The 18,752-nt window shown below is 39.6% G+C and overlaps 1 protein-coding gene across 8 annotated transcripts in view; it reads left to right on the top strand.

The window, feature by feature from the left end:
• The window catches only part of CELF2 (CUGBP, Elav-like family member 2), a 122,671-nt gene that overhangs the window by 78,022 nt on the left and 25,897 nt on the right, over positions 1-18,752 (top strand). For 7 of the 8 annotated variants that reach the window (XR_001941094.1, XM_018553737.1, XM_018553735.1 and 4 more), the window contains one exon: positions 1,210-1,344. The exons of the other annotated variant lie outside the window; for it this stretch is intronic. Coding sequence is in view for 6 of the 7 variants with exons in the window: in XM_018553737.1 (XP_018409239.1) it covers positions 1,210-1,344 (135 nt within the window). In the remaining variant the exon portion in view is untranslated. The remainder of the gene's footprint in view (positions 1-1,209; positions 1,345-18,752) is intronic. 8 annotated transcript variants of the gene reach the window in all.

Genomic DNA, 18,752 nt, shown 5'->3' with positions numbered 1-18,752 from the left:
GAGGACACTACTTACCTACTCAATACAATGTACCTTCAGAAGTTGTTGACTTGTGCAGTATGCTCCTTGAAGTTGTCCATCATACAATACTCTATCTGAATTTGCACCTCGGTACCGTGTGCCCCCAGAAGTTTTCTCCTCATGCATTTGCCATTCTGAAGTTACCTTTCAATTCAATGTGCCCCCATAAGTTGCCTCTTTTCATACATTATCTTCGAAATATCCCCTTTGCACACCGTACTGATGTACCCCAGAATCCAAAGGGAGCTGGAACAACTGGTGGATGGTGCCAAAGCCTACAAACTAGAAGATATGTTGTCTACACACCATCCTGCTTCAGAATGTCATCTCTTTTCATATTCCTATAGCATGGCATATAGATGCAGCGTTTCAGAGCCTCACAGGGCCCCTTGTCATAGCAAAGTTACACTTTACCTGCAACGTTGCATCTATATGTCATGCCATACTCGAGGAAGAGCTCCCCTTAGCACCAACTTAACAATCTAAATTACAGAGCAGAATTGTGCTCACATGCAGCAGCAACTGGCTGATCCTGATTGCCTCGCAGGTCAGGTGACCTCAGATTCCTCCACAGTTTAGATGGTATCTAGCCCCATAGGAAAGATTGTACATTCTCCTCCAATGCAGTCTTAATGCCTTTAAAAGCTGTGTCTGGCAACTGGACTTTTGGGGGGTAATATGGGACAACTTAGGAAGGCACAGGATTTCAGTGTAAAATCAGGGCTGCCGCATAGAAATTAGAAAGGTAATAGATAAGACAAGTATTAATGACACCTGCATTACCTATTGAAGAATGGGAAATTCAGATTTGTGGCAAATGCTAACAGATCTGGCAAATGTGAGGGTGGTGAATTCAATTGTATGGCAAACAACTAGACAGGCGGATGATCATCATCAAAGCTACTCTTTAAATATATCCTTAAATTTTTCGTTTTAGTCATATGATTAAGAGTTATACAATTCCAACAATTACACCTTTTTTGGTTTTTGGTTGCTTTTTTTTTAATTAAATTTTTTTTTAAATAGATTTTTTGCATCTTACCCTGTTTATTTCAAAAGGACTTGAGGACCTTGCTTGTTTTACAGCGATAAACCTTTACATTTACTGCATGAGGCATGACAATGATGTAAAAAGCAAGTTAATTATTTTTATTTTCCCTGAAGGTCTCTTTTGTCTCTCTCACACAGGCATGAATGCTTTGCAATTACAGAATTTGGCTACTTTAGCAGCTGCAGCAGCCGCAGCCCAAACCTCAGCTACCACCACCAATGCAAACCCTCTTTCCACAACGGCTAGCGCACTGGGAGCGTTATCAAGCCCGGGTGAGAAGTGTACTTTTTCTGTCACGTAGAATATTCTACCAGGATGCTCAATGAAGCATTACTGCCACCAGTTTTTTTTTAGCAATACCATGGCCATGTTTATGAGGTTCTTTAACTCACCACTTGCATTGTAATTGTCTGCATTTCCCCACTGTTTCAATGGTGTTGTGGTTTTTTTAGACTGGGCCATACATACATGCAGTTGGTGGTTGGTGGTTATCCTTCTATCTGAAATTGCTGGAACATTTCCCACTGCCTCTTCCTGTGTTCAGAAGTCATTGCATTCACTGAACTTTTTTTGCACGTGTAGTCATTTTTTGTATATTTTGTCATCCCAGTTTATGAGCCATTATGATTTTAATTTCCATTTTGCATTTCAATGTAACTGAAGTAGCTCCGATACAGCTCTGTCTTAATGAAAAGTCTCAAAAAGGCTGATTTACAAAAATCAGGTATATGCATAGGGTAATTTTAGGTGTATCTATAGCAAAAACTTTATTTTGTTTTGGATAGAGTGTGAAAGAGTTTGAAACTCTGTCAGGTTTGTTTGCTGGCTGTTTCCACACTAGAAATATTCACCATCTTTGTTTGTCCTGCAGACCCTTGTTCCCTAGACAAAAAGTAGCCGGGAATAATACATTTGATTGTTGATCAAAACAGGAGGTTATGGAAACTGTTCCAATTGGGACACTGGTTACAGTGACAAGAGGGAATGTCCTCTCCCTTTGGAGTCATTGCACTCATTTTCTGTTCTGTCTTCTAGTTTATTAAACTAGGGATTCCTCTAATTTGATTAATCATTTGAGAAATGTCACCAGCACACTAAAGTCCTTTAAGGATCACCAAGTGTTCATTTATTCAGAGCCATGTCATGAAAAACAATCGCTTGGATGTGGTGGATGAAGGGACCCTGTCTGTCCCCGAAAGAGCTTGTTTTTCATGACATGGCTCTGAATAAATGAACACTTGGTGATCATTAAAGGACTTTGGTGTGCTGGTGACATTTCTCATACGATTAGTGTAATTGGCGGCGCCATCCGTGGTCACTACAAGTACCCTCTCCCGATAACTGGGACATCTGATAAGGAGTGCGACAAGGCATCCATACATCCTCTAATTTGATGTCAGGCTCTATGTAGGCTTCTACCAGAAGCAGCGATCCACTTACAGAAGTTCGGAGGGGGAAGATTTCTAGCAAACCGTTGTTATAAATGGAACCCTATTGCCATGAAATTCAGATTTCATGGCAACTACAGATTATTATCCATGATCTTGTAAACTTTATTTTAAACACTAGGAATTTCAGATGGTTTAATGCTATATTAAACACAAGTGTGGTTCAAAAACAATTTAGTTTTCACTTTACCTCCAACGGAAAGATCTTTCCTGCCTGCTGGATGGATAGCTATAAGTACTGAACAAGATAGGGATGTGTATGGACATCTAATTCTTAACTTGACTTGTAGACAGTCCAGGGAAGTAGAAACCACAATAGGAAGGGAACAATATCTAACTGAGAGTGAATCCTTAGATACAATACAAATATTTCATCACTACTATTCAGTGTTCAGTGTTCAAACTGCCACCCTCTGCTACACTGTAATATATAACAAATATTATGACACCAGCATATTTGCTGTAGCTAAGCCTCACCTCTTTTCATTGTATGTTATTGATGTGTTGCCTGTGCAAGTTATAACGTGGTCTTGGCTTACTTTAACACGAAGTTAAGCTGAAGCTGAGAATTCATCAGTAGCAGTTTTAAGCTCACTTTTGGATAACAAAGCAATGGTTCTCAAAAATGTGTGCCTTTGTTGGAAAAAAGGTGTAACTTTGGCCTCTGCAGATATGTATTTCTTTGAGAGAATATACCAAACACCTCACTGCAACTCTTTTCTATTAAAAAAAGTTCTATTTTAACAGAGCTTCTGTCATAATAAAAGCTTAGTGTCGATATCAAAAGCATTCTCCGGGCCGATTCCTGCAGGTTTCGCTATATCTTTGTTCAGCTTCCTTTTGTATTATCCTAGGTTTTCAGCAACAGCCTTTGAAAATAGCTTCGGCATTGACTGCATTTTCCTTTACTGTTGTAACAAACATCAATTTAAAAGGTGGTCACACTTAGCGCTTGAATGTTCAATAGCTAATGCCATCCAATTGTATGCTCTTCATATAGTTAAACCACTTTAATCAGATGTTGTGTGCAGTGCGAATAGACACCTTTAAATTATGTTCATATGCAAATGATGCAGTTAATGGTGTATTTAACTGCATTATATAGTTGCAGTACATCTTGTCTCTTTTTAAAATCTTTGATCATTGCCATTATCTTTCATATTCTCCTATTCATTGTCTGATACCATCATTTTTATTGAAAGCAGCAGAAATAAATGAAATAGAAAAAAATGTTTGATGGAAAGCGGATGCGGAATATAACCCATTTCTGAACAGCAGAATGATTCCAGCCAACTTTATTTCCCCCTTACATACATGTTCACAGGCCATAAATAATGCATTTCTTGCCACCTAACGACCACTTCTCCCTGCATTAAATAATGCTTTGATTCCCATCTAGTTTCAAGATTTCTTTTGATACCTGCTGTTTATAATATTGCAATGACTTCACAAGATCTATGGATCACTTTTCAGTTTACTCAGCCATTACAATACTTTAAGACCTGATTCACACCTAGGCAGCAGCATTTTCGCAAGTAAAAACACACTTTTTGTGCTGCACATATTTATGCGTTTTTTTACGCAATTATACGCACATACATTAAATATGTGCCTTTTTATGAGTAAATTGTGGCACATTGAAGTAAATGGACAAAGCACGTACAAAAACATGCAAAACGAATTGCAATGCGCGTTTTCAAGTGTTTCCTATTCAGTCTATGGGGCCAAAAGGAGCTGAGATTTGCCCCAAAGAAGCTCATGTACTTTTTCCAGTGACAGGCATTTTGCTTATTGTGACAAAATGCTCAGGTGTTCCTAAGGGCCATAAGAATGAAATAATGTTTTTGGTGAAGCTTTTTGTCACACTGAATCAGATGTGACAATACGCTCAGTGTGAACCAGGCATTAAACAGGCATAAAAAAATAGGTCCTGTTATCCCCTCAATAAAATAACACTTGTTTAAACTTTAAAAAAAAAAGAAATAAAACATTGTGAGAAAATAGTAAAGAATGCTCACCTTAAACCCTGTCTTTCAATGCACTTTGAAAGGCAAGAGTCAAATCGCTCAGTCTTTTCGCGGGATCCTGTATTGCCCTCCATCTAAAACCCATATTTATCTAATTTGAGCATTTACGTATTTCTTTAAATGCCTTTTAAGGTTAAAAGCCAATATAGGAACTCTTGGTGATCTGGGGCTCCCAATGTATCACCCCTGCATATATCTGGGGAGAACAGCCTTTGATTGGGCAGGATAGTTGGTTTTATTACACATTTTCTCAAAAATGTACCTCCGATATCTGCTGATTAAGTAAATCTTTGAATCTGAGAAAAACGCTGAGTTATCCTCACTACAAGATTCAGTGTTAAATCAATGGAAATAGATTGTGCCATAGTGTAAATGTATACTGTATGTGTAAAAAAAAAACGATTGCAATAAGCTCAATGGTGGGGTTTTGAGGTGATATGTAGAAGGCTGGGAACCTTTATTTCCTTATAATCCATGCCTTCATCAGAAATAGTTTATTTTATGTGCTCTTATGTTTTTTTAAGACTTTTAACTCACTTTATGTTCTTGGTACCTTAAAAACCTAGTTTTCTTTGTAAATGCTTCTGTGTTGGGGATGTGATACTTTATATTTATATTGATTAACCCCCTCCCAAATACATAAAACATGTGCTTCAGCATCTGCACTTGCAGTTTTACCTTTGTCCCCTGCAAAGACTCTCAAATACCCATTAAGCCTGCCAGTCAAGTCTGCCTCCTATGATGGGTGACAATGCAGCTGCACTGCTCCTGAATTCAGAGCAGCCTTACCACCTTGTCATGTAGGCTGTACCTGTTGCACTACAGTGGAATTAGAAGACATTGCAGGAAATGTGGTCAATGATTATTCACAAGCCTGTAGTTTATCAATAACCAGCTTTCCTCTTTGTGTGTGGGTACTTTGCAGTTTCCTCTGAATATTATTATTATATAGGATTGATATACTGCCAACAGTTTGCACGGCACTATACAATATAAGGAAGATATTACAGTAACAATGCAATTCAAGACAAGATAGTTAGGGGGGCCCTGCCCATGAGAGCTTATAAAAGGTGGTAGCTGTGTGGGAATGAGTTGTTTGAGAAAGTAATAGTTGTTTAAGAAAGTTCATCAGTTAGGTGGAGGTGGGATATGCTTCCCAGAAGAGATGCATTTTCAGGGATCACCTAAAGGCAGACAGAGTAGGAGTTAGCCAAACAGGTTGAGGTAGGGAGTTCCAGAGAATGTTGGAGACACAGCTGGAGGCAAAGTTGTTGATTGCTTTGTAAGTGGTTGTTGATATTTTGAATTTTATTCTTTGGGCAATTGGATTCCAGTGGTAGATGATTCTGGCAGCAGCATTCATGATAGACTGAAGGGAGGGGTAGTCTGGCTAGAGGTAGGCCAATGAGGAGGGCTTTGCAGTCAAGATGAGAGATAACAAGTGAATGGATCAGAAGCTTTGTGGTTTCATTGCTTCGGAAGGAGCGTATTTTGGAGATGTTACGGAGGTGAAGGATTTGGATAGTAATTGGATGTGGGGCTGAAAGGTGGGGTCAGAGTCCCAGATTACACCTAGCACCTTGGCATTTGGGGAGGGATAGTTGCACTGTCAATCTCAATGGAAAAGTTGGGGGAAGGTGCACGGGGGGAAGAAATATCATGAGCACAGTTTTTGAAAGACTGCGTTTTAAGAAGTGGTGTGACATCCAGACTGATATGTCAAGCCAAGTCTGATTAACTATTGTACGCCCATGTAAAAAAGCAGCGCTACAACAAAATCAAACATTAGGAGGGTTATTCACTAAAGAGCCGAAGGATCCAGCCGTAGCTTTGGCTGATCATTCAGCTCTCTTTGGCCGCCTCTGCCCTTCGGTTCAGTCGAACCGAAGTGCTGCTGTATGGGCTATTCACTATAGCCCGTACAGCAGCTGAAGTCATCTGAGCGGCTCAGCCGAGTACCGGGCAGAATAGCTGAGCGAAATGCTGCTACGCAGCATTCAGCTATTCACTAGCTATTCGGCCCCTATAAGAATAAGGGCGAACGGCAGCAAGTGAGCTGCCGGAGCTTCGACTCAGCCAATCCAGATGTTGGATCGGCTGAGTCGAACTCCTTCTGCACTACGGCTCATCCGAACATGCAGAGCATGTTCGGCTGACCGAAGGCAGCCGTTGCTCGGCTGATTTTAGCCGATGTACAGCTGAAATGAGCCGTACAAGACTGAAGTAAATAGCTTCGGCTCGGCTATTCATTCGGCAGCTTTGTAAATAACCCCCAAAATTGACTGGCCTTAGATTTCCTTTTCCTCAAAGAAAACATGTATCCATTTTACCCGTTTGTCATAATTTTTCTAAGACTGAATGTAATAAATATGTTTGCCAACTGCTAGCTTGAATTGCCAGCCTGTACGTTTGCAGGTGTTCCCAGGCTTCCTATACCACTGGAGGCTGCTGTTAGACATAACCAAAAAGGTACCTTGGCCATCAACATATGGATGCACAGTGGTCAGGGGTTACAACCACAAGTTTCTTATATCAGGGACTCTAGGTGCAAGATCTCCCCAAGCAGGCTTCTCTTTTTTCGGATCCCTGTAGCTATTGTAAAGCCAATCTAGGATTCCCTCTGTTGCATTCTCTGTCTGGGCAGTTCCATAAACAAAGGTAGGATTGAGAAGTGATAGTGAGACACTAATAATCTTTCTAGCAGGTTGTCAGGTCTAGAAACTCAGGTGTAGAAGTCTTGCAGGCACTAACGAAGAAAAGAATGCTTTACATTTCTGGCATCTGTCCAAAAATGAAACATCATATGTAGGAGGACCTAGACTAGCAAATCTGACTTTACTACTTGTAGACAATTCATTACAGTCCAGATGTCTGGCACCCAAGACAAACTTTGAGATCATGCAGGCCAAAACTAAATTATTTAATCTGCACGACTGGATAATTGAAGTCAATATTCACACTCTTTATTGTGTGAACATTCTCAACTCGTTGAGTAAATCAGCCTTAATATGTGACCTTTTCTAGCATTATTAATGTTTGTTATTCTAGAAATCATTTAGCAACAAGAGGTTTTTTTTGGCCTATTGTGGGGCAATTATCAGTTAAAGGGTTTCTAAACCCTCATGTTTTTTTGCATATATCTACTGCTAGCAAACAGTAGATATATGCAAAAAGTTTTTTCTAAAAAACAAAACGCTTTAACAGAGGTTAATACTTACCTGTGTCTTCCCACGCGTTCCCATCTGAAAATTCTCGGGTGGCACTTGGGGCAGGTGCATGCGCAGTTTGGATTTTCGGCCGGGAGACGAGGAGAGACACAAGGTAAGTATATGAACGCGTGCACCCGCATGCAGACACCGTGGGACAGGAAGTACCAGCAAGGACAGAGGAGTCAGCGCTGGAGAGAAGGCTGAAAACGACAAGAAAGAAGAAGATCGGATTAATTGACATCATTTAAGGTAAGTGCTGTTTGCCTTTAATGTCACTTTAATTACTTATGAAATCGGATCTGTCATAATAGTGTGGCATGTTAGCCTAAAATGTATCTCTTTTATGCATCACAGTAATATAATTTATTGTTATTTTGTATTGTGCTCTTTAATATGCTGTGTTACGTTTTTGATATGATGAACAAAATACTACAGTGTATTCCTGGTGAATGAAACAGGTTTATTAAGAGAGAGATTTGTGCTGTTTGCATTGGTGCAAGCATCTTGTTTTCCAATACATAACAAATGCATAATTCCACTTCTCGCTCACTGGAGAGTAGTAAAACATGAAAAAAATAGGAAAATGTTTAAACTGTAATCATGGCAACATGGCCTTGATTGTTGCTGTTCGTTCTTGTTTTATTTTTTTATTTTTTCCATTCTACTAAGTACCTCCCAGCAGCATTCCCTTAAGTGATCCTTGGTAACTTTGTGCAGAAACTTAAAAGGTGAGATTCCCTTTGTTGAAAAGAACACCTAGGGCAATAAGCTGTTTCCTTTGTTTCCTGGCCTGAAAAATTAGAGTTGAATATGTCTAAATTGCCTTTGGATAAAATAAATGTCCCCTTTAATTATTACAGACATGTGAGGACAGGAGTAGGAATGTACATTGCAGAAAGCAGAATACAGAAGAAAAATCATTTGTGAAGTAGCAACTGTTGACTATTTCTCTTCTCTAATGCTTTGACTACCACTAGTAGAAAATGTACTTGCATACTTGTGTTTCCCTTTTCTTTTCAGTTGGTTATTCATCTGAAATCATAATTGGCTATACCAATTATAACAATCAGCCATTAACTAATTATTCAACTTTTTGTCTGACTAGACGTACATGATAAAAACCATGCATCTGGTTGGTTAGCATACTTCAGTACAGATTTACTTTCATATGTGCATTGCAGTTTTGCTTATTTGCCATTTTTTAACACTTTTTTCCCCCCATATAACCAACAATATCAATATTTGGTGGCATAATTGTAGCAGATGGTTAGGGTTCTTAAAGAAGTACTAAAAAAGGCTAAAAAATTTATTAACCCTTGCAGTGGAGCTACCTTTGCACTGCAAGGGTTAAGTGCTCGATTTTGCATAGGGTCAAAAATGACAAAGCTTTACTCACCCAATACTTTGAGCTGGCTGGCTGTCACAGCCTCTCTCCTCCTCCACTGCAGCAATGGTATGACCCTCTGCATCCTCATAACCTATACACTGTGTATAGAACGTAATGACTCAATGATTCTTAGACCGCTACTGTGCAGGGGGAGAGAGGCTCCAGGAACCAGTCTAAGAGCAAGCCGACTCCAAGGTTTGGGTGAGTATAACTTTTTATTTTGTCCCTAGGCAAAAACGAGCACTTAACCCACTGCAAGGGCTAATAACATTTTTACTGAGAGTTCTTCTTTAAAGGAGAACTATGAGGTGAGTGCTTTTCACTCACCTCATAGTTCTAGCCGACCTGTGACAATGAGACTGTCACAGGTCGGCTTAGTAGATCGGGAGGTGAGCGAACACATACCGGCTTTTGCTCACTTCTCGATTCTGTCACAGCTCTCTGCCGTGACAGGGGAGGAGCTGGATTCCCCCCTCCCCGCTCCGATCCTCCAGCGCTGACTGGCGGATCGGACGGGGGAGGGGGCGGGTACAGCTGGCTCTGCCTCTAGATAGTCAGAGCCAGCTGTCAGTCACGCAGCTGGGCGGATCCAGACATAATTGTCGGGATCCGCTTCAGCTGTGGCGTCTCAGTATACCGCGAACAGTAGCTCGCGCTGTACTGTGGCATCTCAGTATACCGCGAGCTGTAGCTCGCGGTATACTGAGCTTAGGGTGATGGGAGGACGCTAGTTTGTGTCCTCCCGTTACCCTAAGGAGAACTATGGGGAAAAGCCTTAACCCCATAGTTCTCCTTTAATACATTCATACTCTGTTTATAACTTTACAAATTCATACTAAAACAACACTTAAAAGCATGTACAGTAATACCTTGGTTTACAAGTAACTTGGTTTGAGAGCGTTTTGCAAGACAAGCAAACATTTCTGAAAAATGTTGCCTTGATATACAAGCAATGTCTTGCAATAAGAGCAAAATTTTGTAGAAAAGCGCCACCCGAATAAGGCTGTAGCAGTGCGAGCGATGAGACTGTTTAACGACAACACAATGTCACATTGGATAGATTCCTTGTTAAGGTTTCACAAAATGAAAAAGATTCCATTGAGTCAAGAGATAGCAGTGATTCCGTTAGTGATAGTGAAAGTCGTCCTACACAATAATCCTCCTCTCTCTTGTCCCCCTCACACCAGCCACGAAGGTGCCTGTAATTGGTTTATTTTTCTTTATATTTTATACAGTATTATATTACAGTACAGTATTGTAATCATTGTTATATGAATATTTTGGGTTGTGGAACGAATCATCTGAATTTCCATTATTTCCTATGGGGAAATTCGCTTTGATATACAAGCGCTTTGGATTACAAGCATGCTTCCGGAACGAATTATGCTCTTAAACCAAGGTATTACTGTAGTGGGTTTATTTTAAGTTGTCAGATGTAGCACACAAATCAGCCATCTAATATCGTCCCAAATGCGGCCTGTTAAGTATATGTTGATGTTATGTGATTAATGAACTAAGCCATTAATACCTCTAGCATCCATTATTCTAATATTGATATTAAATTCATGCTAGTGGTATATCAATAGAACCAGACCACCATAATTATAATTGACAGTCATTGTCTGTTATTTGTACATATTCTGTATAACAAATAACATAGGAAGTCCAGTGACTGAATTGTTTACTTTTGTTGTAATTTACAGTTAAGGTGAACTCCAGGCTAACAGCTAAATACACAGATGAAATACGTAAAAGAGAGGTATTTTACATGCCAACAGATTTGTATTTCTGTCTGTGCATTCACACCCCTATGATAGAGCACAGCCAGATAGATGACTTACGGCTGAAATCAGCCGTACCAGCCTGAAGTGAATAGCCGAACAGTGTTCAGCTCACTTCACTTCTGATCGGTCATTCACTCGGCTGCCCTTGGCAGCTTTGTGAATAGACCCCTTACAGTTAAGGAATACAGTTAAGGAATACAGTACTCTATGCCCAGCCTACTGATACTACTGAATACTCTCTCTGTGCCCAGCCTACTGATTGGTCAGTGATAAAGTAGCAGCAGACTGAGGAAGTCATCTCACTGTGCTCTCTCTCTTCCTATCAGCAAGTCCTTTGTCAACACGGATATATCTCAAACCTTGTCTCAAAGTATCACCCTAACCGTCCCCTCCGCTCATCCATTGACCTCCTGCTTTCCAGCTCCCCTGTCCACTCCTCCCATACTCGCCTCCAGGACTTCTCTAGAGTCTCTCCCCTCCTCCGGAACTCTTTACCCCAACCTGTCCGTCTATCTCCCACATTAACTGCCTTTAAGCATTCCCTAAAGACTCATCTCTTCAAGGAAGCTTATCCCACCTCGACCTAACCACTGAACCTTCACATTCTCAAATAATTCATCCCCACACAGCTACCTCCTCATGTATCATTTCCCCCTCCTCTTTTAGATTGTAAGCCCTCAGGGGCAGGGCCCTCCTTACCATATTGTCTTGAATTGTATTGAAATTGTAATGTCTTCCGTATATTGTAAAGTGCTGCGCAAACTGTTGGCGCTATATAAATACTATGTAATAATAATAATAATAATAGTACACTTGATTGGCTCTTACTCCTGTCCATTCTTCTCTCAGTCTGAGCTCTGCTTTATATGGGATTGCAAGAGACCGACACCAAGCTAAATTAAGGTGCTTATAATTTTAAAAGCAAATACTTTTTAGCATCTTTTATTAAAATGAAGCTGTCATAGGTAAAATAAATGGGCTGCCATTGCTGCGTCTTAAAGTGTTTTTAGAAAGGAAATAAGCCATGCATTTCTCTCATGATGGGTTTGCTTTATTAATTCCATATTTCTATAATAAATTTATAAATAAAACTAAAAAGTAATTTTATTTTATCCCAACAAGGTGTGTTTATTGCAAGACTCAGACAACTTAAAAAGTGTACAGAACGGAATTCTCTCTTAATGGTATAATTCCCTTAAAGGGTTTCTAAACCCTCAGCTTTTTTTGCATAGATCTACTGCTTGCTATGCAAAAAGTTTTTTTTTTTTAAACCCGCTTTAACAGCGGTTTAAACGTACCTGTATCTTCCCTGCACGCTCCCGTCCAAAAATGTGAAACCGCTCGGGCGGCCGCAAAGCATCTTGGGGCGGGGCATGCGCATTTCACATTTTCGGCCGGGACGCGAGGAGAGACACAAGGTAAGTCTATGGACGCGTGCACCCGCATGCAGACACCGTGGGAGAGGAAGCGCCAGCAATCACAGAGGAGTCATCGCTGGATCAGAGACTCGCCGCAGCACTGGAGAGAAGGCTGAAAAGGACAGGAAAGAAGAAGATGATCGGATTAAGAGACATCATTTAAGGTAAGTGCTTTCATTAATGTTGTGTTGAGGCAAAAAGATTTTAGCCTTTAATGTCACTTTAAGGACCAATAATATGTTTCTTAAAATGATATTAATGCATTTGATTAATACAGTAATATTAGCTATCATTTGTTGCGGCTTAAGACAGCTTAATAAGCAGAGACTATTGCACTTTTGTGATCCTGGCTAGTGTATGCTCTCTTATTTTTTTTCATTGCTGTCACCTCGGTGGAGCAAATTAGATCAGTAGGATATCAGACTTTTTGTCAGTGTTCTAGAAAAACACAGGGTCACTGCTTGGTAAATTGCTGGAATTCTGCAATGAGTCACACTGGTGACAGGTTCACTTTATACTGAACTTGCCTGTTGCTGTGTGTCTAGCACAATGACCTCTGTGCTGTTCCGCTGAGACATCTTCATTGAGTTGTTTCGCTCTGTGCCTTGTTATAACCACCTCAGAGAAATCTCAGGGAAAGTAATTGCACCATATTAATCAATAAACACACTCCAATTATCTTTGCAGAACTTTATTTTCATTTACAAATATAAAGGCGACATTTTATTGCAGTTTTTCTTCTGGAAACATGTCAGTGCATCTGAAAGCATGTGCCTTTTCCCAGTTTAATGTATGGTAGCCGCTCTAAAAAGGTCATACTGAATTTCCCAGCTGCTGTTGTTGAAATGAAGGACAGTAGCCATTAGTTCACAATAGTCATGGTGACATTTATTTTATAAATCAAATCTATTGGTGATTCACCCTTGGGGTAATATAAAAATAGTGGTCTTTTAGGTGAGTGTGCATGCCTGTCAGTTTTAAAAACAATGAATAAGAGCAGGGGTGCTTCACATTAGCACCAGGCAATTTCCCAATGAAAAAGAATTTATCCGCTATATACCTGTCAGTAAACAGCATATATAAGCACTTGACTGCTAAGACATTTAACCGTGGCCACATGTGAAATGGTTCTGCACAGTTTAATGGCATAGAAATGTGATCCCACAGAAATTTCAAGTTGGAGAGTTGGCACAGCACATAATGCTAAATTAAAACAGCACACAAGGGAGTTTTCAGTGTGTGGTCAGGCTTCTGTTTAAGGATGATGCTCCTCTAGACATTCTCTGGACTTGCATAAAGTGTGCCAGCCCATGCTCATGGTTGCTGTTGTAATAGTCCATTTTTAATTCTATGATTGCCAGACATAAGCAGCGTTAACAACCAAGGAAATAAACTGCTGAAAGCAAATGAGTATGATACATGGAATTTGACTGAATTGAAAGTATTTGGTAAATATAGAGCATCGCGACATTATGGCTAAGCATGCCTACGAAGGAGGAATAGCATTTCATGATTCTCTTCATTGGCTCGCCTCATTCCCATTATAGCTTTATCTTGCCTATTATAATTAACCAAGAAAAATGAAAAAGGTAGTTATGTAGTCAAAACAAATTGTATAAATGGTGTAAGTAAGCATTTAATCAGCAATAGCTTTACTTACATTTGAGGTAAATTAAAGCAGATATGTGTCTATTTCCCATGTTTAAATGTAACAACATATTACACAGGAGGTAGCATTTATCAATGATTCCGTAGTTGCCCAGTGAAATAATAAGATTTGAAGGGATTTGCCCAGCATTTATAGCAGTATTATATGACATTCTCTGGGCGAATTATGTTATTTTGACTCTTGCCAGGATGAATTTTGATAGTAGAATAGCAGCTATTTCTCATATTTTGATGAATCTTTGTGGAAATGTTTTGGGTGAATCTTGTTAAAAAAACAGAAATGGGCTTTTGTTAATTGCTGAAATGGTTTCCATGTTTCTGAAACTGCGTTTACACATCTTCAGTGCTAGATGAATGAAATGCCTTTTCTAATGAAAAAAATGGAAAATAATAGCTTGTCCCCCAAGTCCAGCATGCCAGGCATGCAGGCTTATTTCCCCATAGCAAGGGAGCTGAACCAGCCCATATCTACTTCAGTAAGTTTGGAGCGATTTAATTTAAGGTGGTTGGCCTCCCAAGCACCCTAGCCTAATGCTGACCATCACCGGGCTCTTTGACACCTTTGATGCCCAGCATGGGGTGTCAGGGATGGGCTTATATTCCACATATCTGATCCCCTGTGGGGAGGGGGGGCAAGTAGGTGGTCTCACCTAGTAAACTTGTAAACCCCTAACTAGTCCACCGGTGCATATGGGTAGGCAAAAAATGTTAAGTATATCCAAAGGAAAAACTTTTTTTCATATTGGATAAAGTAAGGGAAGGTTAAAAGGTTTTTTTTACCATTTGTGTCCCATTAGGGATTGCCCTCCTAGTGTTTGGGCACTGAGGTAGTATTTGACAGTGGCAGGTTTTTATGAGCACAGGGAACTCCGTTGAAGAGGACTCTGTCCAAAAATATCACAGGGAGCTATCCTCTGGCATCACTGCCCATATTTGGACCTTGGAGAACCCCTTACCCATAAAATAGTAGTAATAATAAAAAGCAACCCTTCGATATGTTGTCCTTTTGAAACTTTTGTTTACCTGCATGCCCCCCCCAGAGGGTGTTAAAGGGCCCAGTAAAAAAATATTAAAACTGCAATTATGCATTTTAAATACAGATTCAGCACTTCCATGTTTTGTTTAACAGTAATAAAAGCAAAAGAAAAGAAAAAAAACACAGCATCACACTCCCCCCCTTTTCCCAGAGCAAACCAGCCTGGCACACCAGGCATGCAGGCGGGTATCCCAATAGCAAGAGAGAGTGATTGTGCAGCCCCCTGCTAGTTGGATATCAACCAGCATGCCCTTCAGCATTTGGGGTATTTTGAGAGGTTTTTTTTACCCAAAAAAAGGGATCTCCCTTCCAAGGCACCAGTGTACCTAATTAATAGGTACCCAGCTCTTCATTACTCCTGGTGGCTTATGGGTCACCTACCTGACCCTCTATTTGGTGAACTGATGTCAATGGTCCCGCAGACCCCTAACCAGTCTACCAGTGCATATAGTTCAAAGTAAAATGTAAGTAAACACACCTTTTTAACTAATATTTACCTGTTCAGGTTCCAGCAATGTCCTGTGGCTGTCCAGCGTTATCCAATCTAGCACTAGCATGTTAGAAGAACATATCCCATCCTCCTCACTGCTCAATCTCCCATATTTCAATAACTCATGACAAAATAGCAAATTGTTTCACTCATCTCTGTGTGCAATATTACATGTATTTTTATGAAAAAACATATGATTTCCTTACAAACAATAATAATACAACTACATTAGCACATAGAGCATTCAAATATAAAAAGAATGACTTCAGGTGGCATTTAACATTGTAAAGAAGTGTGATCATTTCATTTCATATTCCTTCTATTCTAATTTTTTGCCATTAAGTTTATAAATTATTCAACTTAATGAAAGTATCTGCATCTGCAAAATGTTTTGGATCATTACAGCCTTACATAATTGGTCTTAAAATCATCATTGCTGTAACTATCCTTGTTGGGATTATTTGGCTTGTTTCCAGTGCAGCTCCTTCAATTTAAATGTTATTTAAATCAGGACTTTAGATAAAGAAAAGGTTCATGGTATCATCACTAGAAGGAATTTGAATATTCAATACGTGTTCTACTTGTTTAGGTTGAGTACATTAGACTTGTACTCATCACATCTAATGTCTATCTTTTACCAATAGTAAATTAAAAATCGGAACTACAGCTGAAATATTTATAGCAGCAAGGAACAAGAATAAACCTATATGTCACTGCTCTGTTACCTCCAATGTGACAAAAGGCTGGGGAAGGTTAACATTCAAATTGACCATATCTCTATTCAACATGCTGCAGTGAATTAATGGAGGGATAACAATTGAAAATAAAGTAGGGTAAACACAGTACGAATTTCGGTCAGTCCAACAGTTTTCAAATTTGCACAGTGGGTGCCGCTGTCGGCACCCTTCCACCTGGCATCCCTCGATCAGATGACTGAAGAAGCAGGTTGGAAAAGTTTTGGCTGAAGGGAGCTGGCAGCCAATCAAGACAAGGAATGCCATTTGCTTGTCTTCAGCGCAACAAAATGCTCAAGACAAGGGATCCCATTCTTTTCTATGGCCAATGCTCACACCAGAGCATTTTGACACATGTGCTTTCACACAAAATTTCCCGTTGAAGTCTATGGGACCAAAAAGCACTGTAATCTGTCGTAAAGTAGCTCATGTACTTTTTGTGCTTGTGACAAAACACTCAGGGGTTAACAGTTTTGTCACCCTCAAGACAAGCAAATGGGATTCCTTGTCTTGAGAGTTTTGTCGCATTTACCTTTGAGCAACAAAACACCTAGGTGTTAACAGGGACTAATTACACATTTTTATTTTATGAATGTGTGTGTATTTATTCATTCTTTGTAAAAGGTGGACTAGGTGTTTAATTGAAAAAAAATATTAGTATCTACTGCTTAAAATGTAGAATGATTTCAGGCAGACAATAAAGATAAAAAGTTCCTATTCTGTATTACCATAACGGAGCTAAGATATCGTGTGCTGATATTGGGTAACATCTTACAGTTAAGTCTCGTTCACACCTAGGCGTTTTGCATACGCGCGTCTGTCGCGCAACCGTTGCGCGTTTTTTTACCGCGATTCGCGGTAAAAAAAAAGTCGCGCGACCGTCGCGCGTTTCCGAAGGCTACTTGGCTGTAGCCCAATGGAAACACGCAACAAAACGGCCTAAAGTAGTACCTGTACCTTTTCAGGCGTGGGCTGTTTTGTAGCGCGTTAGGGACGGGCGGAAATACGCCAAGGTGGGAACGAGACCATTGAATACAATGGGATTTATATTTTTGAGCGTTTTGTAGAGCTTCGTCGAGCGTAGAACGCGCTACAAAACGTTCAGGTGTGAACGAGGGCTAAATATTGTGAGATTCAGACAATCCTTTCAACCTATTTCTGTTGGTGACATTTACTTCCTTATCAAAATGTATCCCATTGAAAAATGCTGCTTCATTTTCTTCAAGCCCCAGCTCTTCAGTGATGTACAGTTCTCTACCTTCTCAGCAAAAGAGAGATCTTTTTATAGGGATGTATTAAAATTAGGAGGTGTGGCTACACAAAAATAATGAGATCCCTCGAGATAGGGGGCACTTGGCATTTTTAATACACCCGGGTTGTGATTATCAAATAATCATGATACCTCAGTCATCATTTTCTTATTCCTTTTTCCGGTTATGTGTATTCATATCATGTCATTGATTTAAGCCCTAATGTAGCAGCAATTTCCATATAGTAAATCACAGCTATTTCATTGCCTTCCCTTGTGCCTGGGAAACAAAACAACTGAGCTCATTGCGTATGGTGAAAATGTTATTGTTTTGTTAAATAATATAACACAGCATAGATGGCTCCAATTTAAAGGTTTCCTCTGAGAACACTTGTTTCACAACAGCAGATCATATTCAACAGGACAAAACATATCATCCTCTGAAAGGCAATACATCACTTAGCTCAGTTACACAGCTTTGCTGGTTCATCATTGGCTTATTATTTTATATGTTTTACTCAGAAAAGCAGTGGAATTTGATAACATTTCCCTACTGTAAGTAGTACATTTCAGTAATGACTGTGAATCATTATTGAATTATATGTCCACTTACAAAATATGCAACCATTTGGGGGGTTTATTCATTAAAAGCTTACCGGCCGCTAAAGCTGTTGCTGGTAGAAATGTAATAACTACCAGATCTCACGACAGCAGTGAGACCCACTAACCAAAGCTGGGAAACAGTGCAGTGCTCATGCATGCTAGTATTTAATGTTCACAGTCTGTTAAGATTGCTCTAATATTCTGCAAATCTTTATTTAAAAACCTCTTAGCAGATGTTCAGTAAGATGGCATAATAGTGATTTTTATCAAAACTGATTTTGCAACAAAATTACAGATATCATGTTTTGGTGTAATTTCACCAATATGGAAACTCCAATTTCACTCATTTAGCTGCTTTGGTGAAATGTGCTTGAAAAACAACATCTACTTTTTTATTATTGCTCAGCGGGTGTGGGTGTTTTTGGACTATTTAGGGCTGTTTATTTTGTTTAGCATTGTTTGCATATGTGTGTTTTTCCCTTTTTGTGTATTTGATTGCAATTTATATATTCTTGCGTTACAATTTTTATTTTATATTCCCACTGTTGTGTTTGATACATTTCGAGAAAACAAATACTCTCAATTTCACTCATTCCTGATGTTCAGTACCTGCCTGTCAGGCCACCT

This window comes from Nanorana parkeri, unplaced genomic scaffold, assembly GCF_000935625.1.
Source record: "Nanorana parkeri isolate BGI_ZX_2015 unplaced genomic scaffold, ASM93562v1 scaffold128, whole genome shotgun sequence".
Classification (NCBI taxonomy): domain Eukaryota; kingdom Metazoa; phylum Chordata; class Amphibia; order Anura; family Dicroglossidae; genus Nanorana; species Nanorana parkeri.
Note: the sequence above shows the minus strand (reverse complement) of the source record. Positions and strands in the feature narration are given on the sequence as shown.